The following is a 20,552-nucleotide window of genomic DNA, read 5'->3' on the forward strand; positions in this document are numbered from 1 at the left end:
ATCATTGATGAACTCACTGATGACATTATCCAATGAGTGGTTAAGTGCTTTTATAGTTTACAAAGTGGCCAGTAACTACCATATTAATTCTACAGAATTTTGTATAGCTGGGGTGCAGCTCAGGGGTGAAGTATTTACAAAAACGCATGTGCTCCTAATGCACCATAGCTGTGGAGAGGTATTGAAAATGTTGTTTGGCTAAACATTCACAGTATAACATAAAAAACAAAAGGGCCGGAACTAAGGCTTGAGTTAACTTTTTGTGGATACTATTCTTCCATTTATTGCCATTTACTTTCAAAATCGATAACATTATGCTTGTTGGTTATGACCCAAGTAATATTTTCTCTCTCAAGTGGGGGTGCTAAATAACACGGTTTGAGTTCTAATCAAACTGATGGTTAAACGTTTCTGTACTAAATATTTCTCCAAGGCATGAAGGACATTCTGCAATTTTACATTTTTCTGGTTTCATATAACAGGTCATCTGCTTAATAGAGCACCATCTCGGATCTAGTTCGGTTTAGGTGTAAAATATCAACCTTGGGACCTACAACTCTAAATCATAAAGGTAGACGGTTAATAGGAGGTGGGCCAAAACACATCCCTGAAGTGGTTCATGTGCTTCTTCAATGCTGTTCTAGCCACTCTCACATAGAATTCCAGAATCTTATTAAGGTTTGCTGGTTTGAGTAATCAAAGCTTTAGGAGCGCTCCCAAGTCAATACAGTGCCACACAAGTTGCTTCTGTTAAAGCTGTTGAAATCTGTTAACAAGTACGAAAATAAACAATGGAACAGCACTGCTCTTCCTACCCAAACTGCTTTGTCATTAGTAAGAGCAGCCATGTTGTGTATCTCCCATTGAAAAGCATATTGAAAGAGTGGGCTAGAATGGGTCTCTTCAGCCTATTTTAGCATATCCTCGCAGAAAACCTGCCTACAGGTTTTAAAAGGGGACGCAACAAGGACAAACTACCCCTAGGTCACGTAGGATCACTTTTTAAGTCTGGCTGAGGCAAGACCTTTAATTTTACTAAGATCACATGTATAATATACTGACTTAAAGGGGCCTTCAGTTAGCCCTTTTCTCTAGTGATCTGTTGCTGTGTCATTCACAATTGTCTTCCGCCTACTACAACATACTGAATGCGGCAATGGCTCAGCCCACTTCAACCATTGGCTATCTTTACTGCGAGTGATGGCACTCTCTATTGTATTGTACTCCAGCATTTATATAGTGTTTGATACCTGTATGGAGAGAATTTAAGTGCTTACCTACATTTGCAGCATGCTACACCAAGTAAAGTGTGTTTTTGGAAGGGTGTTGTCTATTTGTTTGATCCTGTTACATGCACCGGACCGAGCACAACGTAACGAACAACCAACAGCATTATTATCGCAGAGCAACCATGTCCCTCCATGATGAACTACATCTCCCATCATGCTTTGCGCAGCACGCACAACGCCGTAGAACTTCCTCGCTAGGACGCCCGTACCCGGAAACCATGTAGGAAATTCTTTGTACCAAGTTGGGTTCCAAAGGAACAGGAGTGCTTTTGCCCCAGTTCTTCGTGGTCCTGTCCCGACCTATTGGCAGTTACTCCTTTGTTGATGAGTGCTTTCTTGCGATTCATGCGAAGGAGAAATCCGCCTGATCCCTTTCGAACGGCATTTTCGGACGTTAGTTCCTGATTGTCCTCCGTTGGTGAGCCTGCGCCTGTCCTCCGTTGGTGAGCCTGCGCCTTGCAGCTTGTGCGGAGTACGGTTTCTTTTGCCTCAAGCCAAATCCCTGGTGGGAGTACAATCCCACAGGAGGATATCGAATGGCATTTTCGGCCGTTGTGACCCTGTGTGTCCTCCGTTGGAGAGCTTGCAGATCGCAGCTCATGCGGAGGACAATTTTGGTGTTAATCTCATTACCGCTCGGCATTGTCGGCCGAGTACTGCCCTCTGTTGGTGAGCTGTGAGGATTCCGCTCGTGCAGAGGACGGTTGAGTGACCGTAGCTGAACTCGCCCGGTATTGTCGGCCAGGAAGGCTCAATAGATGTACTGTCTTGCTCTCATATTTGGGATGGTTCTTATGGGTGACGTAACCCTACATAATTTCCCAAAATCCATCACCACAGTAGTTCTTCTAAAACTGCATCACGCTGGCATATCATGTGGGCTATTCTACCTCTACACAACAGCGTTGCATGAGGTGCAACCTGGCTTGTTTTAAAGCTGTTAGGATCCAATGAAGGGTATGTCTCAGCATCCATGTAATTCCGGTACCTATGATAACATTGCATGTTTACAGGGTTCATTCGTTTGCATTGTGCTTTCTTTTGCCGGATATAGTCCATGACATTGCCACCCAGAAGACACGTTATATAAGAAAATAATTATCTTATCTCATTGTTGTTCTTTATTCCTTTACAGGTATAGAATAGAACCTGTCTTAGTAATTTAGTTTGGTATACTAGAGAGCAAGGCTACATGACTTCTTGTTTATCAATTCGATCTCCCTCCCTGCTGTTCCTTTCCTTACCTTCCCTCGCTTGATCCTTCCACTGACCTATGCTATGCTATTACAGCAATCTAGGCTTGGTTAGGTCAAGAGGTGGACCCCTCTGAGCATCACCCCGATCCTGAGGACCGCATAGACTAACAGAATTTCTGACCCACTAAATTGTGTCCTCCCGGTCGGGTGGTGTTGAGAATGGCTACTCTTGATGACGTGCTAGCAGCACTAGCCAAAGTAAAGGTAGACATAGCTGCGTCTAGGCAGGAAGCAGTGGATTTAAGATCCAGATTAGATGGAATTCAGAGGAATCCCTTTAGCGCAGGGACTTCGGCTGCAACCCCGTCTAATACAGTGGTTGTTGAAATGCCGGTTTCTATACCCTGGGTACACACGAGCTGTTTTCTGGGGATTCCAGCACCGTACAGGTGTTTCTCTCGCAGGTCATGTTGCACTTTTTGTGTAAACAGAGTTCCTTTCCCACTAACCAGGCTAGAGTAGCTTTTCTTATCTCATACCTGGCAGGAGATGCAGCGCAATGGGCAGTACCGCTGGTACACCGAGACGATACCCTCATACATGATTGGGAAGCCTTTCGTGCCGAGTTCATAAAGGTATTTGACAGAAGAGCTGAATCTTACGCTGCAGATAGGGAATTGTTGGAACTTAGTCAGGGCAACCAGGACCTGCTAACCTATTTTAATTCCTTTAGGCGGCTTGTCACAGAAACCAAGTCGCCTGAGGCCAAACAAGCTGCCCTTTTTCATCAAGGATTACATGATGATCTAAAGGACATCATTGCTCAGATCGACCCCCAGCCGGCAACCTGCTAAGATCTGATCAATTTGGTATTACGCTTGGACCACAGGTTGTGCGAGCGTACAGGCGACCATAAAAGAAAGGAGAGACACATTCCTTCTTATGGGCATTAAAAGTCCTCAGACTCCAGCCATGCATCAGGCTTTGAACCTATGGAAATAGGAACCATTAGGGCAGCTTAACCAGTGCTGAAAAAGATCTCCGCCGCAAGCAAGGACTCTGCTTATATTGCGGCAAAAAAGGACATTTTGTTTGGGAATGTCCGGTAAAGCCCAAGATGAGTCGGTTTCGTACTAACAGAATGACGACCCCTGCCCTAGACAAAGTCTCTGAAAACTAGATGACTCTAAGAATGGCGAAGGGGTTCCTTGGAGTCATGTTTATATCCCTTCTTTGTTGAACAAGGATTCGGCTGGGACCAGCCATTTGTTCATAGATGTTATGATGTTGATACAGGCTGAATAGATACCCATGCATGCCATGGTGGATTCAGGAGCCACTGGCATGTTTATGGATCTGGGTGAAGCTAAAAGCATCGGTGTCTGTCTTGTACCTAAAGACACACCCGAAGAAGTCTACGCAGTCGATGGGAGGAAACTGGTCACAGGTCCCATTGGATACAATACCGATGAAGTCGAAGTGTTATACGGAACACCCACAGGGAAAAAATCAAGTTCAACATTATCCATGCCCCTCAATATGGGATCATATTGGGGTTACCATGGCTGCAAAGACAGAATCCAGAAATCAACTGGGGTACAAGAACAGTCATAAGGAACTCTCCTTATTGCTGGAAAATTGTTACGGGATTCCTGAACGCCCAGCTTCAGCGTTAGCTTGTGGAAAGTGTATTGCCACAGCGGCAAAGAAGGAGGTACAGTTGCCCACTGTATACCAGAAATATGAGGAGGTATTCAACGAAGTACAGGCTGAAGAGCTTCCTCCCCATAGGCAGTATGACTGCCAAATAGACCTTGATCCTGGTGCAGTAGTGCCAAGTGGACGCCTTTACGCCTTGACGGAACGAGAGAATCTCCATCTTAGATCCTATTTAGACAAGCTCCTGGAGTTAGGTTTTATTCGCCCCTCCAAATCTCCGGCTGCCTCCCCACTTTTTTTCATACCAAAGGCCAATGGCGAATTGAGAGCATGTGTGGATTTTATAGCCCTGAATGCAATAACTGTTAAAAACCGATACCCCTTGCCGCTGATCAATGTGTTGCTTGAGCAGGTCAAGAAGGCAAACATCTATACTAAGCTGGACTTAAAAGGGATCTACCACCTGGTTCGCATGAGGAATGGCAACGAATGGAAGACAGCTTTCGAGACCCGATATGATCTGTTTGAGTATTTGGTGATGCCGTTCGGGCTCTGCAATGCCCCTGCGGCGTTCCAATACTTTCTCAATGATGTGCTGCGGGAGATACTATGTGGTAGTATATATAGACGACATTCTCATTTATTCCGAGACCGAAGAGATGCATACCAAACATGTGGAATTCGTACTTCAAATTCTACACCATTTGTTCTGCAAAATGAGCAAATGTGACTTTCATGTGACTACAGTGGAATTCTTTGGGGTCATGCTTAGTCCATCCGGCCAAGAGATGGCGGAACGCAAGATCATGGCTGTTCGGGATTGCCCCCCCCCCCCCCCACTGAACGTGAGAGATGTACAGTGTTTCATTGGCTTCGCCAATTTCTACAGGCGGTTTATCAACCCATTTTCCAAGTTAGTTGCTCCAATACCTCAACTATTGAGAAAATCACAGACATTTGTATGGAATCCTGTGACCCATGAAGCATTCCTAGTCTTGAAAGCAGCCTTTGTGTCAGCCCCTGTATTGTCTCACCCAGATCCGGAAAAGCCCTATGTGGTGGAAGCAGATGCCTCTGAAGTAGCGCTGGATGCTATACTGTCCCAAAGACACGGGACAACTGCATCCGGTGGCCTATATGTCGAGGAAGCTGAATGACGCTGAACGCAACTACCACATTGCGGAAAAGGAACTTTTGGCCATTAAGGATGCCCTCATCGAGTGGAGACATTGTTTAATGGGTGCCAGATATGTGGTTACGGTCTATACTGATCATAGGAACCTGCAGTTCATGACCGCTGCGAGACATCTTACACCACGTCAGCTTCGGTGGATGCTTTTCTTTTCAGGGTTTCATTTCATCATTACCTTTCGGCCAGGGGCGAAGATTAAGAAAGCTCACGCTCTCACTCGTCAGTCCTCTACCGGGGATCCTGTCACCACTGAGGATAATGCCATCATAGACCCTGCCAGGGTGCTATGTGTGATACAACCCGACGCCTTCTTTAAAGGAATACTGAAAGGAGTTAGCACATTCACTTAGAAGACCTGGCTCCAGAGGCAAAGGGAATGGCAAATCAAGGACGGATTCCCGATGAACAACCGTCATTTGTTGGTCCCTACGATCCCGTTGAGGAAACAGGTGTTCAGATGGGGTCATGATTCTCCTAGTGCCGGACACTTAGGGGTGGAGAAAACTGTGGAACGCATCAACCGACAGTGCTGGTTGCCCTCTCTAAGGGTGGATGTCAAGGAGTGGGTGTCTTCATGCGAGGTTTGTGCAACAGAGAAATCGGATCACCGTCGCCCGCAGGGTTTGCTACAACCTCTCCATACCCCTTCCTGCCCGAGGGAAAATATCTCACTGGACTTCATCGTGGAGCTGCCATTGGATCAAGGTTGTACAACGATCCTAGTGGTCATTGATTATCTGACAAAGATGGGACATTTCATAGCCTGCCATCAGGTACCTACCCAGAGGTGTGGAATTTAATAAAATATCTACTTGTCCATGGGGCAACTTGCTTCATAAACCTACTTGTCCTGTAACAAAATCCACTTGTCCCTCTACTGCCATGTAGAATAGCGACAAATTATGGCAGCAAACTCATTATATAACAGCTCTGATATAGCCTTTCTGATTATGCCCGGTTTCATACCATAGTAGTGTTTCAATACTTGCAATCCCCTTATGTTGCCACGTTTCCACAGATCTACATGCTGAAGGTAGTGGTAAGCAATAGGTCCAGGGTTAGAAAGCCTTTTTGAGTCTGTACAAACCTACTAACTTTCATGTTTTAAGGGTTTTCTGCAATTCTTGAAAAATGTTGGAAATGTACTCCTGACAATGGCAGACTTAAACCTTCTTCCAGAGTTGGGAAAAAAGTGGTTGGAGGGAAAGTGAACTTGCAAACACTCAGAGTTTTGCATGAGCAAATCGCCACATGCATATTTGCTCATGCTAAAATGCAATTCACAAATATTTTCTAGGAGTACTGTTTCTGGTCTTACTGTAAATTCTTGGGACTTCACGAAAGCTGTATAGCTGCACTTCATGCAAGGACATATACCATGGGTGTACTTCTGAGACTTTCATTAATAATTGAGCCCCTAATTTGGTCTGGCTTTGACCGAGACCTTTTGTGTTCATTAAAATTCTGTCTGTCTCTCTCTCTCTCTCTCTCTCTCTCTCTCTCTCGGCTCGCTTCACTGTGACAGCAATCTGCTGTTTCACATGGAGCATATCTGCGCACAAAGTAGTTTTGTTCAGTGCCAGTAACTACTGTGGCAGTGTGTGCTTTTTGAGACCAATAACAATTTTTGCTTTTGCCAATGTTTGTTATAATGGTGAGGGTATGGCAGCTCCCACACAAATAAGGTTTTACAAAAAACATGCCAAACCAATTCACACAGACAAAACTAAACAGCTGACCACCAATTCAGACCTACTGGCTTTGCCAATGCTAGTTTAGTTTTGCTTCCCATAATCTTATTGAAACTGGTTACACTGTTTTTCATTATGAATATTTTTGGGAAATACTAGCATGCATGACCACATGCTACTAAATGATGCTGCAAAGAAATGGTACCTGAACGTTTGCAGTAGTTTAGTTAAATGTGTTTTTCCTGCTTTCATTTTTATATTGAACATTTTATTTTGAAAACCAAGAATCCTGAATCTTGCTTTCAAGCTTCTGCAAATATTTGCATCAAATCACAGAGCAATCTGGGAGCATTGTATATAGCCTCATATTGCTAAACTTTTAAAACGTGTGCACTCATTTTTATACTGGAAGCACTGTCAGTAGTGCAGTCAGAGCTTACAACATTTACTTAGAGCACTCACCCTAATAATAAAGGCTTTCAATTACTGAACCATAAATACAAGTTTCAGCATTAACATATGGACAAAAATATTACCTTAACTGCAGACCGTGCCCTTCCCTGAACCATAATGTGGAACTGCAAATTGGCAGCCAAAGGGTTTGTGCTGCAGGGGGTTGGGCCTACTTGTCCCAAGGAGAAAATACACATGAAAACTTGTTGCCCTTGACCCCAAACAATATGTCCTGGGCGTCGGGCTATAGGAATTCCACACCCCTGTACCTACCACTGGGCAACTGGCACGTTTGTTGATGTTGCATGTGGTGCGTCTACACGGGTTGCCAAGTATTATGGAGTCCGACAACGGCTCCCAATTCACGGCCAAGTTTTGGAAGACTTGGTGTTCTTCTCTACATATGATTAAACAAAATAGAATCCACTCTGGGAGGTGGTAGTGATCCCTAAAGTGATGGGGAGCACACAGTGTTGTTTAAATGCCCCTCACACACCAAAAGGCCCCTTGGTGTCATGCTTCATCATCGGGGCCTTCGCACCCCTCTACGGAGTGCGGCGTGCTACGACTAACGGCTACGTAGGAGCACTTGATAGTGAGCTATGTGTAGGTATGTGTTAAGGGAAGCAAAATGAGTTAGTGAGGTGAAAAAAGTGGAGTTAAAAAAAATACCTGGCTCGTAGGAAAGTTAATATTTATAATGTCCTCGGCTGGTATTGTTAAAAAGGTGCAAAGTGGGGTTGATAATATACGTGTTAGGGTATATCAACCAGGAAGTGTCAACATGTTTCGGAGTACAGCGACTCCTTCTTCAGGACAAGGATATGCACGTTATCCTCACCTTACTCACATGGGATGTCAAAGTGTATTCTACAAAAAAATCTCTTAAATAAACTAGGTGAAATGTACCTATCAATGTTATTTAGTGGACATGCTCAGTTGCGCCCAATTGGCGTTGAGGAGAACCTGTGGAATGAGAACCTGTGGAATGAAAAGACATAATCAGCATCGTTGTCGGAGGTCCAGGAACTCAGGAAAGGGCATTACTTTCAAATGAGTTAAGGGTACAAAGGGAACCAAAAATGAGGTTCAGAGACCCTGTAAAAAAAGACATAGAAAAAAGACACACAGAAACATAGAGACACAACTACATTGTGAATTTCGTGCCCCCTAGTATGGTGGTGAAGGAGAGGGCTTACTTATAGTTCAAGGTTGGGAGACCTCATGAGCCTTAGCGTGATATTGGGGGATTCCTTCCTCACTGCTTAGTTTAAGCAACCTACAGTATATTAAAATAGGTTGTTTTAGTTGTAAGTTCAGTGTAATGAAAAGAGTACAAACGCACACAACATTCATTCTCACCCGTCTGACACAACTCACGGTTAAATCCCGGTAGAATCGCCTGCCTCCCCTCAACGCTGCTCCAATGAAGTGAGGAGTGAGGTTGGCGGTTGTCTATTTATACTACCGTGCTGCTAATTAGGTTGAGTAAATTGGATAATGAAGTACGGAAGTGAGCCCAAATAAGGGTGTACTAAGCACCCGGATCCGCTGTTGCGCCGTGGGTAGGGATGCGGAACAATAGGGATGGATGCGCACGCATTAGAAGCTATTGTGGAAATACTTGCGTAGGCGTGGCACCCGGGATACCAACGGGATGCGCATGCGCTAGAGATAAGCGCGGATGTGTCCCTTCTTTTAGTTCCGTACTTCATTATCCAATTTACTCAACCTAATTAGCAGCACGGTAGTATAAATAGACAACCGCCAACCTCACTCCTCACTTCATCGGAGCAGCGTTGAGGGGAGGCAGGCGATTCTACCGGGATTTAACCGTGAGTTGTGTCAGACGGGTGAGAATGAATGTTGTGTGCGTTTGTACTCTTTTCATTACACTGAACTTACAACTAAAACAACCTATTTTAATATCCTGTAGGTTGCTTAAACTAAGCAGTGAGGAAGGAATCCCCCAATATCACGCTAAGGCTCATGAGGTCTCCAAACCTTGAAAGATAAGTAAGCCCTCTCCTTCACCACCATACTAGGGGGCACGAAATTCACAATGTAGTTGTGTGTCTATGTTTCTGTGTGTCTTTTTTCTATGTCTTTTTTTACAGGGTCTCTGAACCTCATTTTTGGTTCCCTTTGTACCCTTAACTCATTTGAAAGTAATGCCCTTTCCTGAGTTCCTGGACCTCCGACAACGATGCTGATTATGTCTTTTCATTCCACAGGTTCTCCTCAACGCCAATTGGGCGCAACTGAGCATGTCCACTAAATAACATTGATAGGTACATTTCACCTAGTTTATTTAAGAGATTTTTTTGTAGAATACACTTTGACATCCCATGTGAGTAAGGTGAGGATAACGTGCATATCCTTGTCCTGAAGAAGGAGTCGCTGTACTCCGAAACATGTTGACACTTCCTGGTTGATATACCCTAACACGTATATTATCAACCCCACTTTGCACCTTTTTAACAATACCAGCCGAGGACATAATAAATATTAACTTTCCTACGAGCCAGGTATTTTTTTAAACTCCACTTTTTTCACCTCACCTCACTCACTTATTTTGCTTCCCTTAATACATACCTACACATAGCTCACTATCAAGTGCTCCTACGTAGCCGTTAGTCGTAGCACGCCGCACTCCGTAGAGGGGTGCGAAGGCCCCGATGATGAAGCATGACACCAAGGGGCCTTTTGGTGTGTGAGGGGCATTTAAACAACACTGTGTGCTCCCCATCACTTTAGGGATCACTACCACCTCCCAGAGTGGATTCTATTTTGTTTAATTATATTGCCTAGGGAGATCGAATCCACTTGTGTCTCTCTCTCTCCCCTCTTTGTTGTATCTTACTTCTCTACATATGACCACAGCCTTGTCTACCAATTTTCACCCCCAGACAGAAGGACAGACTGAACGTCTCAACCAAACACTGAAACAGTATCTGAGGTGTTATGTCGATCACAGCAAGGAAGAATGGGTGGATTATCTGTGGCTTGCGGAAGTCACATATAACAATACTACTCATAGTTCTACATGAGTGTCCCCGTTTTACTGTAACCACGGTCGACATCCGTGGTTTCTTCCTTTTTTCCATGCCGTCAAGGAAAACAACGTACCTGAGGCCGCCAAGAGAGTCTCTCACATCAAGGACACGCTTTTGATGGCCCAGGAGAATCTGAGGGCAACAAAGATTGCTTACAAATCCACAGCAGATAAGCACAGACGTCCTGGACCTTTGTATCAGAAAGGGGACTCTGTCTGATTATCTACCAGAAACATACGTTTTTGGAAACACAGTGTGTTTAACCCTCGTTACATAGGGCCACACCCAATCGAGAAATGCATCAGCCCGGGGGCTATGAGACTTAAACTGCCTTTGCATCTACGGATCCATCCGAAATTTCACGTATCTCTGTTGAAGCCTTCGTTGTCCACGGTGAGGAGACTCCCTCCACCTCTCTTGGTCAATGAGGAGATGGAATATGAAGTAAAGGGTATACGTGAGTTAAGATGGCGTGGGCGCAAGTTATGGTACTTGGTGGCATGGAAAGGGTATGGCCCGGAGGAAAACTCATGGAGCCTGCGTCAGGGGTTCATGCACCTAGACTGGTATCCTTGTTCCACAGGAAATTCCCTCTAAAACCCCATTGTTGCACATTTGGTAAGAGGGGATGTACTGTTACATGCCCGGACTCGAGCGCAACATAACGAACAACCAACTGCATTATTATCGCAGAGCAACCGTGTCCCTCAGAGATGAACTACATCTCCCATCATGCTTTGCGCGGCACGCACGACGCCGTAGGAACTTCCTACATAGGACGCCCGTACCCGGAAACCATGTCGCAAATTCTTTGTACCAAGCTGGGTTCCAAAGGAAGAGGAGTGCTTTTGCCCCAGTTCTTCGTATTCCTGTCCCGACCTCTTGGCGGTTACTCCTACGTTGGCGAGCGCTTTCTTGCAACTCATGGAAAGGAGAAACCCGCCTGATCCCTATTGAATTGCATTTTCGGCCGTTAGTTCCTTGATTGTCCTCTGTTGGTGAGCCTGCGTCTTGCAGCTCGTGCGGAGGACGGTTTCTTTTGCCTCAAGCCAAATCCTTGGTAGGAGTACAATCCCACAGGAGGATATCGAACGGCATTTTCGGCCGTTGTGACCCTGTGTGTCCTCTGTTGGGGAGCTTGCAGATTGCAGCTCATGCGGAGGACGATTTTGGTGTTAATCTCATTACCACTCGGCATTGTCGGCCAAGTACTGCCCTCTGTTGGTGAGCTGTCAGGATTCCGCTTGTGCAGAGGACGGTTGAGTGGCCACAGCTGGACTCGCCCGGTATTGTCGGCAAGGAAGGCTCAATAGAGGTACTGTCTTGCTCTCATATTTGGGATGATTCTTATGGGTGGCGTAACCCTTTATAATTTCCCAAAATCCATCACCACAGTAGTTCTTCTAAAACTGCATTACGCTGGCATATCATGTGGGCTATTCTACCTCTACAAAACAGGGTTGCATGAGGTGCAACCTGGCTTGTTTAGAAGCTGTAAGGATCCAATGAAGGGTATGTCTCTGCATCCATGTCATTCCGGTACCTATGATAACATTGCATGTTTACAGGGTTCATTCTTTTGCATTGTTCTTTCTTTTGCTACAGCCGGATATAGTCCATGACATCGCCACCCAGAAGACACGTAATATAAGAAAATAATTATCTTATCTCATTGCTGTTCTTTATTCCTTTATTCCTTTACAGGTATAGAATATAACCTGTCTTAGTAATTTAGTGTGGTGTACTAGAGAGCAAGGCTACATGACTTCTTGTTTGTCATTTCAGAACTCCCTCCCTGCTGTTCCTTTCCTTACATTCCCTCGCTTGATCCTTCCACTGACCTATGCTATTACAGCAATCTAGGCTTGGTTAGATCAAGAGGTGGACCCATCTGAGCATCACCCCGATGCTGAGGACCGCATAGACTAACAGATCCTAAGTTGGAAGTATTTTTGTGTTGTGCGTCATGACCACAGAAGTGCAGTTATTGTGTTATGTGATGCGGCCAAGGAGTGAGGGGCAAAAGTGTAGCTTATGTTTTTAAGTAAGCTGGCAGCTTTAAGCAGTTCTGCTGGTCCGTTTATGGTATATCTTATGATCACAGTGTACTTAGCTGGTTGCTGCACGGAGATGTCCAACCTGCTAATTTATTTAAGGTTTTCCAGTCCTTTCTCAGGGAGCACATCTCCACACAACGTATTTACATATAGTACCAGGGATCACTATGGCAAAGTATACTTTTAGAGACCCAAAAATATTTTTCCCTTTTAGTCACGGTTATTATTTTTCAGATTGATGACAGTCAGGCAGATTTCAACAATAAAGTTTTACATAAAGAACATTTTCAAGACAAAAGCAGTACTGACAAAGCCAAAAGGTTTGCAACACACCAGTCCTATTAGTGTTGTCAAAGCGTGTTTAGGAAAACAACCAGGAATGAACACTACCACCTTACTGGTATTTTACCAGCAGATGAAAAAGCACTAAGCACAATACATAAACGTGAAGTCCACTGTTGCAGCTTCGGTTCACCTCAGGGCCACTTGTAGTTTGGTTGTGAATGAAAAACACAGAATGGGTGAAGTTCAACTGTCATAGCGGGTATTTAAATTAGACCAATACCAATCTATGTCAACCGTTAAAGGGGCATGTGAAAAGGCAGTTTCTGCTAATTGGTCACATTCAAGACACAAAAACATGTTAGAAAGTTATACTAACTGCCTGACAGATCTAACACAACACCATCTCCTGGCCCCAGGTCAGAAGTTAAGTGTTGAAAAATATATATAAATGTCCATATAAATTCTTATGTATACACTTTAAAGATATCATGCTTAGATATATGACACTAACATGAGGCCCGGAGTTCCAAAGGGCTTCCTATCTGACCTTGACTGGACACGCTTCAACATCTATTCTGAAACACCTTAGAGGTCACTTCGCTTGCCCTGACTTCATGTTAGTTTCATTATCTGGAGCACTATATTTGGCACAGTGCCGAGCCAGCCTTTCATGGTCTGCCCATATCTAGCTGTTTATAATTGGCATGGTGCAGATCTCGCACATCCCTTCTAGCCATATTTGGATTCATGCCTTATTCTAGTTCACCTGAAATGGCATTACTAAAATGTATCTAACATCCAGAAACCAGTCACTCTGGAAAGAAGCAGGTTGAGAGCCCCTAAGGCAGGAGACCTGACTTCTTCCTTGCTGATCAGCAATGATGGATGCATGGGTACCAATAAATACATTTCTCTCTGTTTCTCAGCAACCTGATGTGTCTGGTGAGTTTCATTCATTTGCTCCTGGGAGGGTGGACAGTATTTCCCCAACAGTAAGATTATGATTGTGAACTTCTGATAAATGGTGTTTTTACAAACATATCAAAATCGATATACAATTATATTATGACATCCAAAATTCCAAAAGACAAGGGTTATACATTTTTGCATCTTTATCGACTGAAAAACATAGCACCAGCTTATCCGGACCCTTCAATCATTCAAAGTCATTTGTACAGCGCGCGGCTACCTCAACTGAGGCGTACTGGCGCTCAAAGCAAGACTGAAGAATAAACTGGCCAGCACAATCTAAGCTTGACCACCGACTGTGGAGCCATATTTTTAAATCTTTCATGAACCCCTGTTCCGTCTCGGCCGTGAGTATGTGGGTGGGCTGGGAATTCCAGAGCGTAGCCGTCCGTACCGAGAATGCCCTGCCACCTCGTTACGCTTTTGCAAAACTCGGAATGCGAAGGAGTTGCAGGTGGTTAGTTCTCAAGACAGGCTCCTGATGGTACATACTGAGCCAATTCCTGAGATAGTTAGCCCCAATGCCCCTTAAGGCTCTGAAGGCAAAAGTCAGGGCTTTAAACTCAACCCTCTAGGCAATCGGAAGGCAATGAAGTTGCCTCAAGGGACCCGACATATGAGACTAGCCAGCACATTCTATGTTATTTGTAATCTACGGATCAGAAAAACTGGAAGCCGCAGATATACGCTATTAGCATAATCCAAATGCGAGGTCACCAATGCATAGACAATGATCTTGATCTTTCGGGGCTCCTCTATGCGAAAACACAATAGCTTTCCAACAGATCTCAACTTAGCAAAACAGGATGAAGAAATATGCCAGACTTGCGCCACATCACCACCCCCTTTTGTACCACAAAAGAGAGATCGGCATCAAACCTAATTCCTAGATTTCTAGCAGACGCAACCGGTGTTGGTGGGAGATTCAATTCAGAAGGCCACCAAAGGCTAGATAGAGGGGACGCCGACTGACTAAAAAAGAGCAACACCGTCTTGTCTGCGTTTAGTTACAGAAAGTTGCGATCATCCACTTTGAAATATCTTTTAAGCACTCTTTGAAATTAGGAAAGGCTGCTGCAGAGTGTTCTTTGAACGAATACACAAACTGCGTGTCATCTGCATAACGAGACGACTTTCACTCCCCAGGATTCGATAAGAGTGGCCAAAGGGGCTAAATATAGATTGAAAAGCAGCGTGCTAAGAGCAGAGCCCTGTGGTACCACACAAACCAACAGTTTGGGCGAAGATGAAAATGGGTGCAGGAAGACCCATCGGGATCAATCTTCTAAAAAAGATCGCAACTAAGATAACAACATGCCTTGAAAGACAAAATGGCTTGATCTCTTCAACAGGGTAGAATTAACTACTGCGCCGAACGCTGCCGAGAGGTTAAGCAGTACTGCCATAGTGGGAGCACCAATGTCCGGTGCCTCTCTGACCATTTCAGACACTTACAGTAGAGCGGTACCTGTGCTATAACCTGCACGGAAGCAGGATTGCGTGTCAGGCAGCAAATCATTGGCTTCTACAAAGGAGGATAATTGGAGCTGCACCATCTGTTCAAAACAGTTTGCGGGTGCCAATAGCAATGAGATGGGTCTAAAATTGCTAAGCACCCCAGGTCCACGTTGGGCTGTTTGAGCAGGGCAGCAGAAATGCCTATTTCGATACGCCAGAGAATATGCCAGACTTAAAAGAGGCATTCCAGATTAAATTCAAAAATGGATTTACACAAAGAAACATTCCGAGAAATTGAGGTGGGCAGGTATCCTCTGGGTAGCCAAAGCTTCTCCAGTCAACCCTTTTCAGAAATTATAAAAAATGTGTCTGAGTGTGTTTTGTTTCAATATTCAAGGGGCAGAGCTTTACCAACAGAGGCAGCAGCATTAGTACCACCTCGGTAGCCACCGTTGTCACCATTTTTATTTTTTTTTAATTTTTTTTAAAAGACCTTTATTACACACTCTTGTAGAAAACACAGCAAAAGGCCTACAGCCCCAGGGGGCCGGCCGCGACATCTGTAGTTGCTTGTCAAGACTTGTATATTAAAACACAGCCCTTTAGCCGACAACCCTGGGGACCGGCGGCGCAGGCCACCGTTGTCACCATGGCTCTGAAAACATTATCCAACAGAAGTCAAATGTAAGTCAACAATAAGGAAGTGTTGGCATTTTACAAAAGGAAACCATTTTAAGCAGTGGTGTAGCTTTCGATAGTGCAGCAATTCCAGTGGCACTTGAGTCTAGGGGTCTCGGAAGCCCTCTTCACCGGGTTAGTGCCTGTTTTTTATTGTTACTAGCAAACCAGGGAGTGAGGGACCACAATACTTGTTCACATTCGGGTTCATGGCACCTTTACTGCTCCAACGATTTTGAGGGCAGACTTTATAATGTTTTCCTCATGAAACATTACGTAATTGCATGTACCTCAGTGAGACAGATCCTGTCCTCGTGATCTGCTTTTACATCAAAATAAAATGAACTCGTACCTGTTCAGCAGTAAAGAGCGGCTCGTCATTTATGCAGGAGACGATAATGGAATGCATGTCCAGCTGTTCTCTCAACTCTTCGTCATCGGACAAGTCCAAGTTTAAATTGTTGTTCACCTAAAAGAAATGCAGGGAGATGCGGAGAGGGAGAAAAACGATCAGACCACAAATGCCAAGCTTGAAACATTAAACAGATATTAGGGCCGGCAGGCAATATGCGCACAATAAAGACATTAGCTAATTCCATCTAGTAAAATCTGGCACTTATTGAAGATAATGATTATATACATGTTTGTTAACATAAAATCTTAACATCGAAGAAACCAGTATTTACCCGAGCAAGTGAGCATTCCTGGAATGGGGCGGGTGGTGTTGCAGAATAGGGAAAGGACTAGGTGCAGTCATCTGTTCGTTAAACAGTATTTTACCCACCGAGGGTGTTTCAACAACAGCATTATTAACTTTTCCTTGTAGTTTGTATGTAACTTGAGTGGGTTTTGGGCGACTGATGAAGTTAGACCCTACAGTCAAGAAGAGACCAGCACTCGTGGTACGACTACTGGGCCATTCGAGGTATCTTTACTGTACTAACCTTCAGATGGTAGTAGTAATGGATGTAGTCATATTCGCTTCCTTAAAAGGTCCACCCTCAACCTGCAAAATATTTCCCTCTTGGGAACACCAATCCAGAGGCATTCTCCTTTTTTTTTTTTTTTTTTTTTTAGGGTTATACCCAATTCTGATTCCCACTCATCATCTGGCCAACACCTATTTTCTTAGTCGCTCCCAGTCCAAGATCCCAGCCAATTACCCAGCATTATCCAGTGGCTTCCCTATTTGAGGAGGAGGGAATCTACCTGGCCAATAGAAATGGATTTTCAACACTAAAATAATTGGAAGTGAGCTTCCTTCCTAGACTTATAATTGTGCTTAACAATTTATTAATAACAAAAGGTCAGTGCTTCTGCTGTAGATCTTGATGAGTCACTGCACAGATTTTTGGTTTGTTAAGGTACCATCAACACTAGGCAGAACACAACACAACACAACAAACCAACATGAATTTCGTTTTATATGAAACCCTATTTTATTGAGAATACCATACAAGTATTCCAGATGATAAAATAAGGTCATTGAGTATATTTTTGAGATCATATAGACAAATCTTAATAACTGAATGTTTTTTATAAGTTTATTTTAAACTTAATAGGTCCAGATCAGAGACCTCCAAAGGGTAACACACACAACCAGGGTGAAACATGCCACCTCTAACCTTTGTCCTTCCATCCATGTTAATCATACCTGATCCCCCACCAGCTCAGTGACCACCTAGGCTCTCCACACTTCTCTAGTATGCGGCACTTGTTGCTTACATCTCAACCTGCCTGAGGTGCCAGGGTTTATCAAGTGCTAGCTGGCACTGCTTGGTATTACTTTTAACAAACAATGAACTTCGGGACACGCAAATCCCTACTTGGGAACAAGGGCCTACCTGTACCTGGGAGGCATCTAACGCATACCTGGTCCTACGATGGCACTATCAGAACAATCAAAGGCAGCACCTGGTAATGTGAGACTGTGCCAGGCCAGGTGGGACAGTGCATGAGAGGCGATGGTGCTACCTGAGTATGGCTGTGTTAGCAACCGATCAATTTATAAAAAGGTACCCCTTTAGGAGTCCAACAAATCCAGCACACCACAGAGCACCTTTTGCATGTGGTACCCAAATTCACAATAAACAACTCGGAGTGACCCATTATCAGATCAACGTAACCCAGCTACCCTCTGTCCACCCCAAGCACTTCCCATCAAGGAAACACCAGATATGGAACAAGCCTCAACTACATCTGTAAAATTGCAGCAATAAATCACATATGGCCCCAGGATATAATACCTATAGAAACAAGGGGAGAGGAGTTGGCCTTACGGCTAGGGCGGTCGACCTTGAATCTGGGGAACGGAGTTTGAGTCTCGGCAATGACCCTGAACATCCTGTGATTCTGGGCAAATCACTTTATCTCCCCGTGCCTAACAAAAAAAAAAATGAATGTGGGCTCATGAAATGCAACTGGTGCTATGTTAAGCACTCTGATACCCGATTGGGGTCAAGTCCACACTATATTAAACTCTGGAAAAAAAAAAGTCAGATGCACACACTCAAACACAAATAAATGCATCACAAAAGGCCTGCATTGAGCTCAAGGACATGATACCAGAACAGTCAGTCAGTTGCATTAATCAGATAAGGCTCAAACAATGCCCAATAGTAAGCATCATCCTAGATAACCCACACAACACACCCAGCCACCTGGACCACCTCAGAACGTGACCTTCAGCTGGTATTTATGGCCCCTTCCATCAGAATGGGAGCATGCATCTAAACATGCAATTTATTGCCCACTGTACGAGTATTTCCTGACCAAATGCAAGCTTCTCTTTATTGCACCCGCTGTACAGTATAAAGCATGCTATGTACCTAATGCAAGTTGAATTTCCGCATACAACTGTAGGAGATGTAGATACTATTCTTGGTCGTTACTGTTTAAATACATTTAAACTGTTCCTGATTACCAAGCCTTGCTGTTCTCCTTATTGATAGTCAGAACCTGCTTCAATATTTGTCGAGCCAGCATAGGAGCTGATCACAGCAGATACTCAGATACAGCCGCCAGAGTCAACTCTACGCGCATTGTTGAAGAAAGAGGTGCGGCAGGCACCTTTCATTACTGCAAGCCTGCTGACTGGTGGCAGGCTGGATCCGTCCACTGGTGGCCATCGGAAAGGGTATGACACCTCAACTCACTTTTTCTTTCCTAAATAATACAAACAGCATAGCGTGACAAACGGAAGTGGCAAGCGTAGAAATAGAATCACCCAGCACTCACAGGTAACAGTGGCCAAGAGGTACTTATTTATTATTATTATTTATTGTGGACTATTCACCCAACACTCCTGATCAGAGTTGCCTGGAGGTACTTTTAAGCGTAAAAATGGTTTTACCCAGTACTCCTGCTCAGAATGGCCTGGAGGAAAGCTAGCCTCAACCTCATATTTTTAGTTAACCACAAGCTTAGTGCAGGCAGGTTTCCTAGCACCCCCTTTATCTGAAAGGAGTGTTGAGAGATGTTAGATCTGGGGGTCTTTAGTTGGCAATGGTATTCACCTTTGGCCAAATAGGGACCCTTACTTCTAAGTCAGGATAAGGGGATTACACTCCTAAATAACCCCTGCTCAGCCCCTTGGTAGCTTGGCATGAGCAGACAGCCTTATCTCAGAGGCAGTGTGTTAAGCATTTGTAAATATACACAGCAACACAGTGAAAACACTACAGATGGTCACAAACCAGGTTTTATAAAAATAAGTATTATTTATATAGACTTAACACAAGACCGCAAAGGACAAAAATCCACAATACTATACTTAAAGTTGACTTAAAGATGATAAATGTTGCTTAGTTCAAATTGATGATAAATGCGACAAAGTTCTCAACAAAAATTTCCTGGATGCGTAACGCAAAGGAAACAAAAGGCTTGCAAAAGGGGAGGTGCGTCGGTTCCATGACCCGGGGGAAATGATGCGTTATGCCTCAATGCCTGCGCAGAGTAGGGGATACGTTGTGATCCTTATCAGTGCTGGGTTGATGCGTAGATTCTCGGCCTGCGGGCCCGTTGCGTTGCGCAAGATGGCGCCTTGATGCAAAGCGATAATCCGGTTGCGATGCGAGAAGATGGCGCCCTTGAAGCGACGATGCGATGACGATGCGTAGACACCCTGGCAGCCTTGTGAGGACTCTGTACTTTGGAGCCGCTACAGGCTCTGCGACACGCTTCTCCGGTGATGCGACAGCAGGCAGCTTTGATGAAGACACGCTTCCAGGGAGATGTTGCGAAGGCTCACTTCTCCGGTGATGTGACGATTTCAGCTGCGGCGGCGACACGCTTCCCCTTTATGCGTCGCGCTTCCAGCTCCCAGCGACACGCAAATGTCTGTAGATAGAATTCCCAGCAAGGAAATTCAGAGGGGAGCTGGAAGTGAAGTCTTTTGTCCCCGAGACTTCACCAGGAGGCAGGCACAGTTCAAGTCCTTGGAGAATATCCTGTATATAATGAGTCCTTAAAAAGTTCCTTCTCCTTTCCTTGGCAATGAAGCAACCACTGCAGGCCAACCCAGCAAACAGCACACTGGCAGAGGGGCAGTCAAACTCCTGCAGCTTCCTT

General features: G+C 44.6%; 1 protein-coding gene across 2 annotated transcripts in view; it reads right to left on the reverse strand.

Moving 5' to 3' along the window:
* Positions 1 to 20,552, reverse strand: part of FEZ2 (fasciculation and elongation protein zeta 2) — a 473,881-nt gene that overhangs the window by 139,514 nt on the left and 313,815 nt on the right. For both annotated transcript variants that reach the window (XM_078649276.1, XM_078649275.1), the window contains exon 3: positions 16,336 to 16,452. In XM_078649276.1, coding sequence (XP_078505402.1) covers positions 16,336 to 16,452 — 117 coding nt within the window. The remainder of the gene's footprint in view (positions 1 to 16,335; positions 16,453 to 20,552) is intronic.

The sequence above is a fragment of the Lissotriton helveticus genome, chromosome 6, assembly GCF_964261635.1.
Source record: "Lissotriton helveticus chromosome 6, aLisHel1.1, whole genome shotgun sequence".
NCBI classification, from domain to species: Eukaryota; Metazoa; Chordata; class Amphibia; order Caudata; family Salamandridae; genus Lissotriton; species Lissotriton helveticus.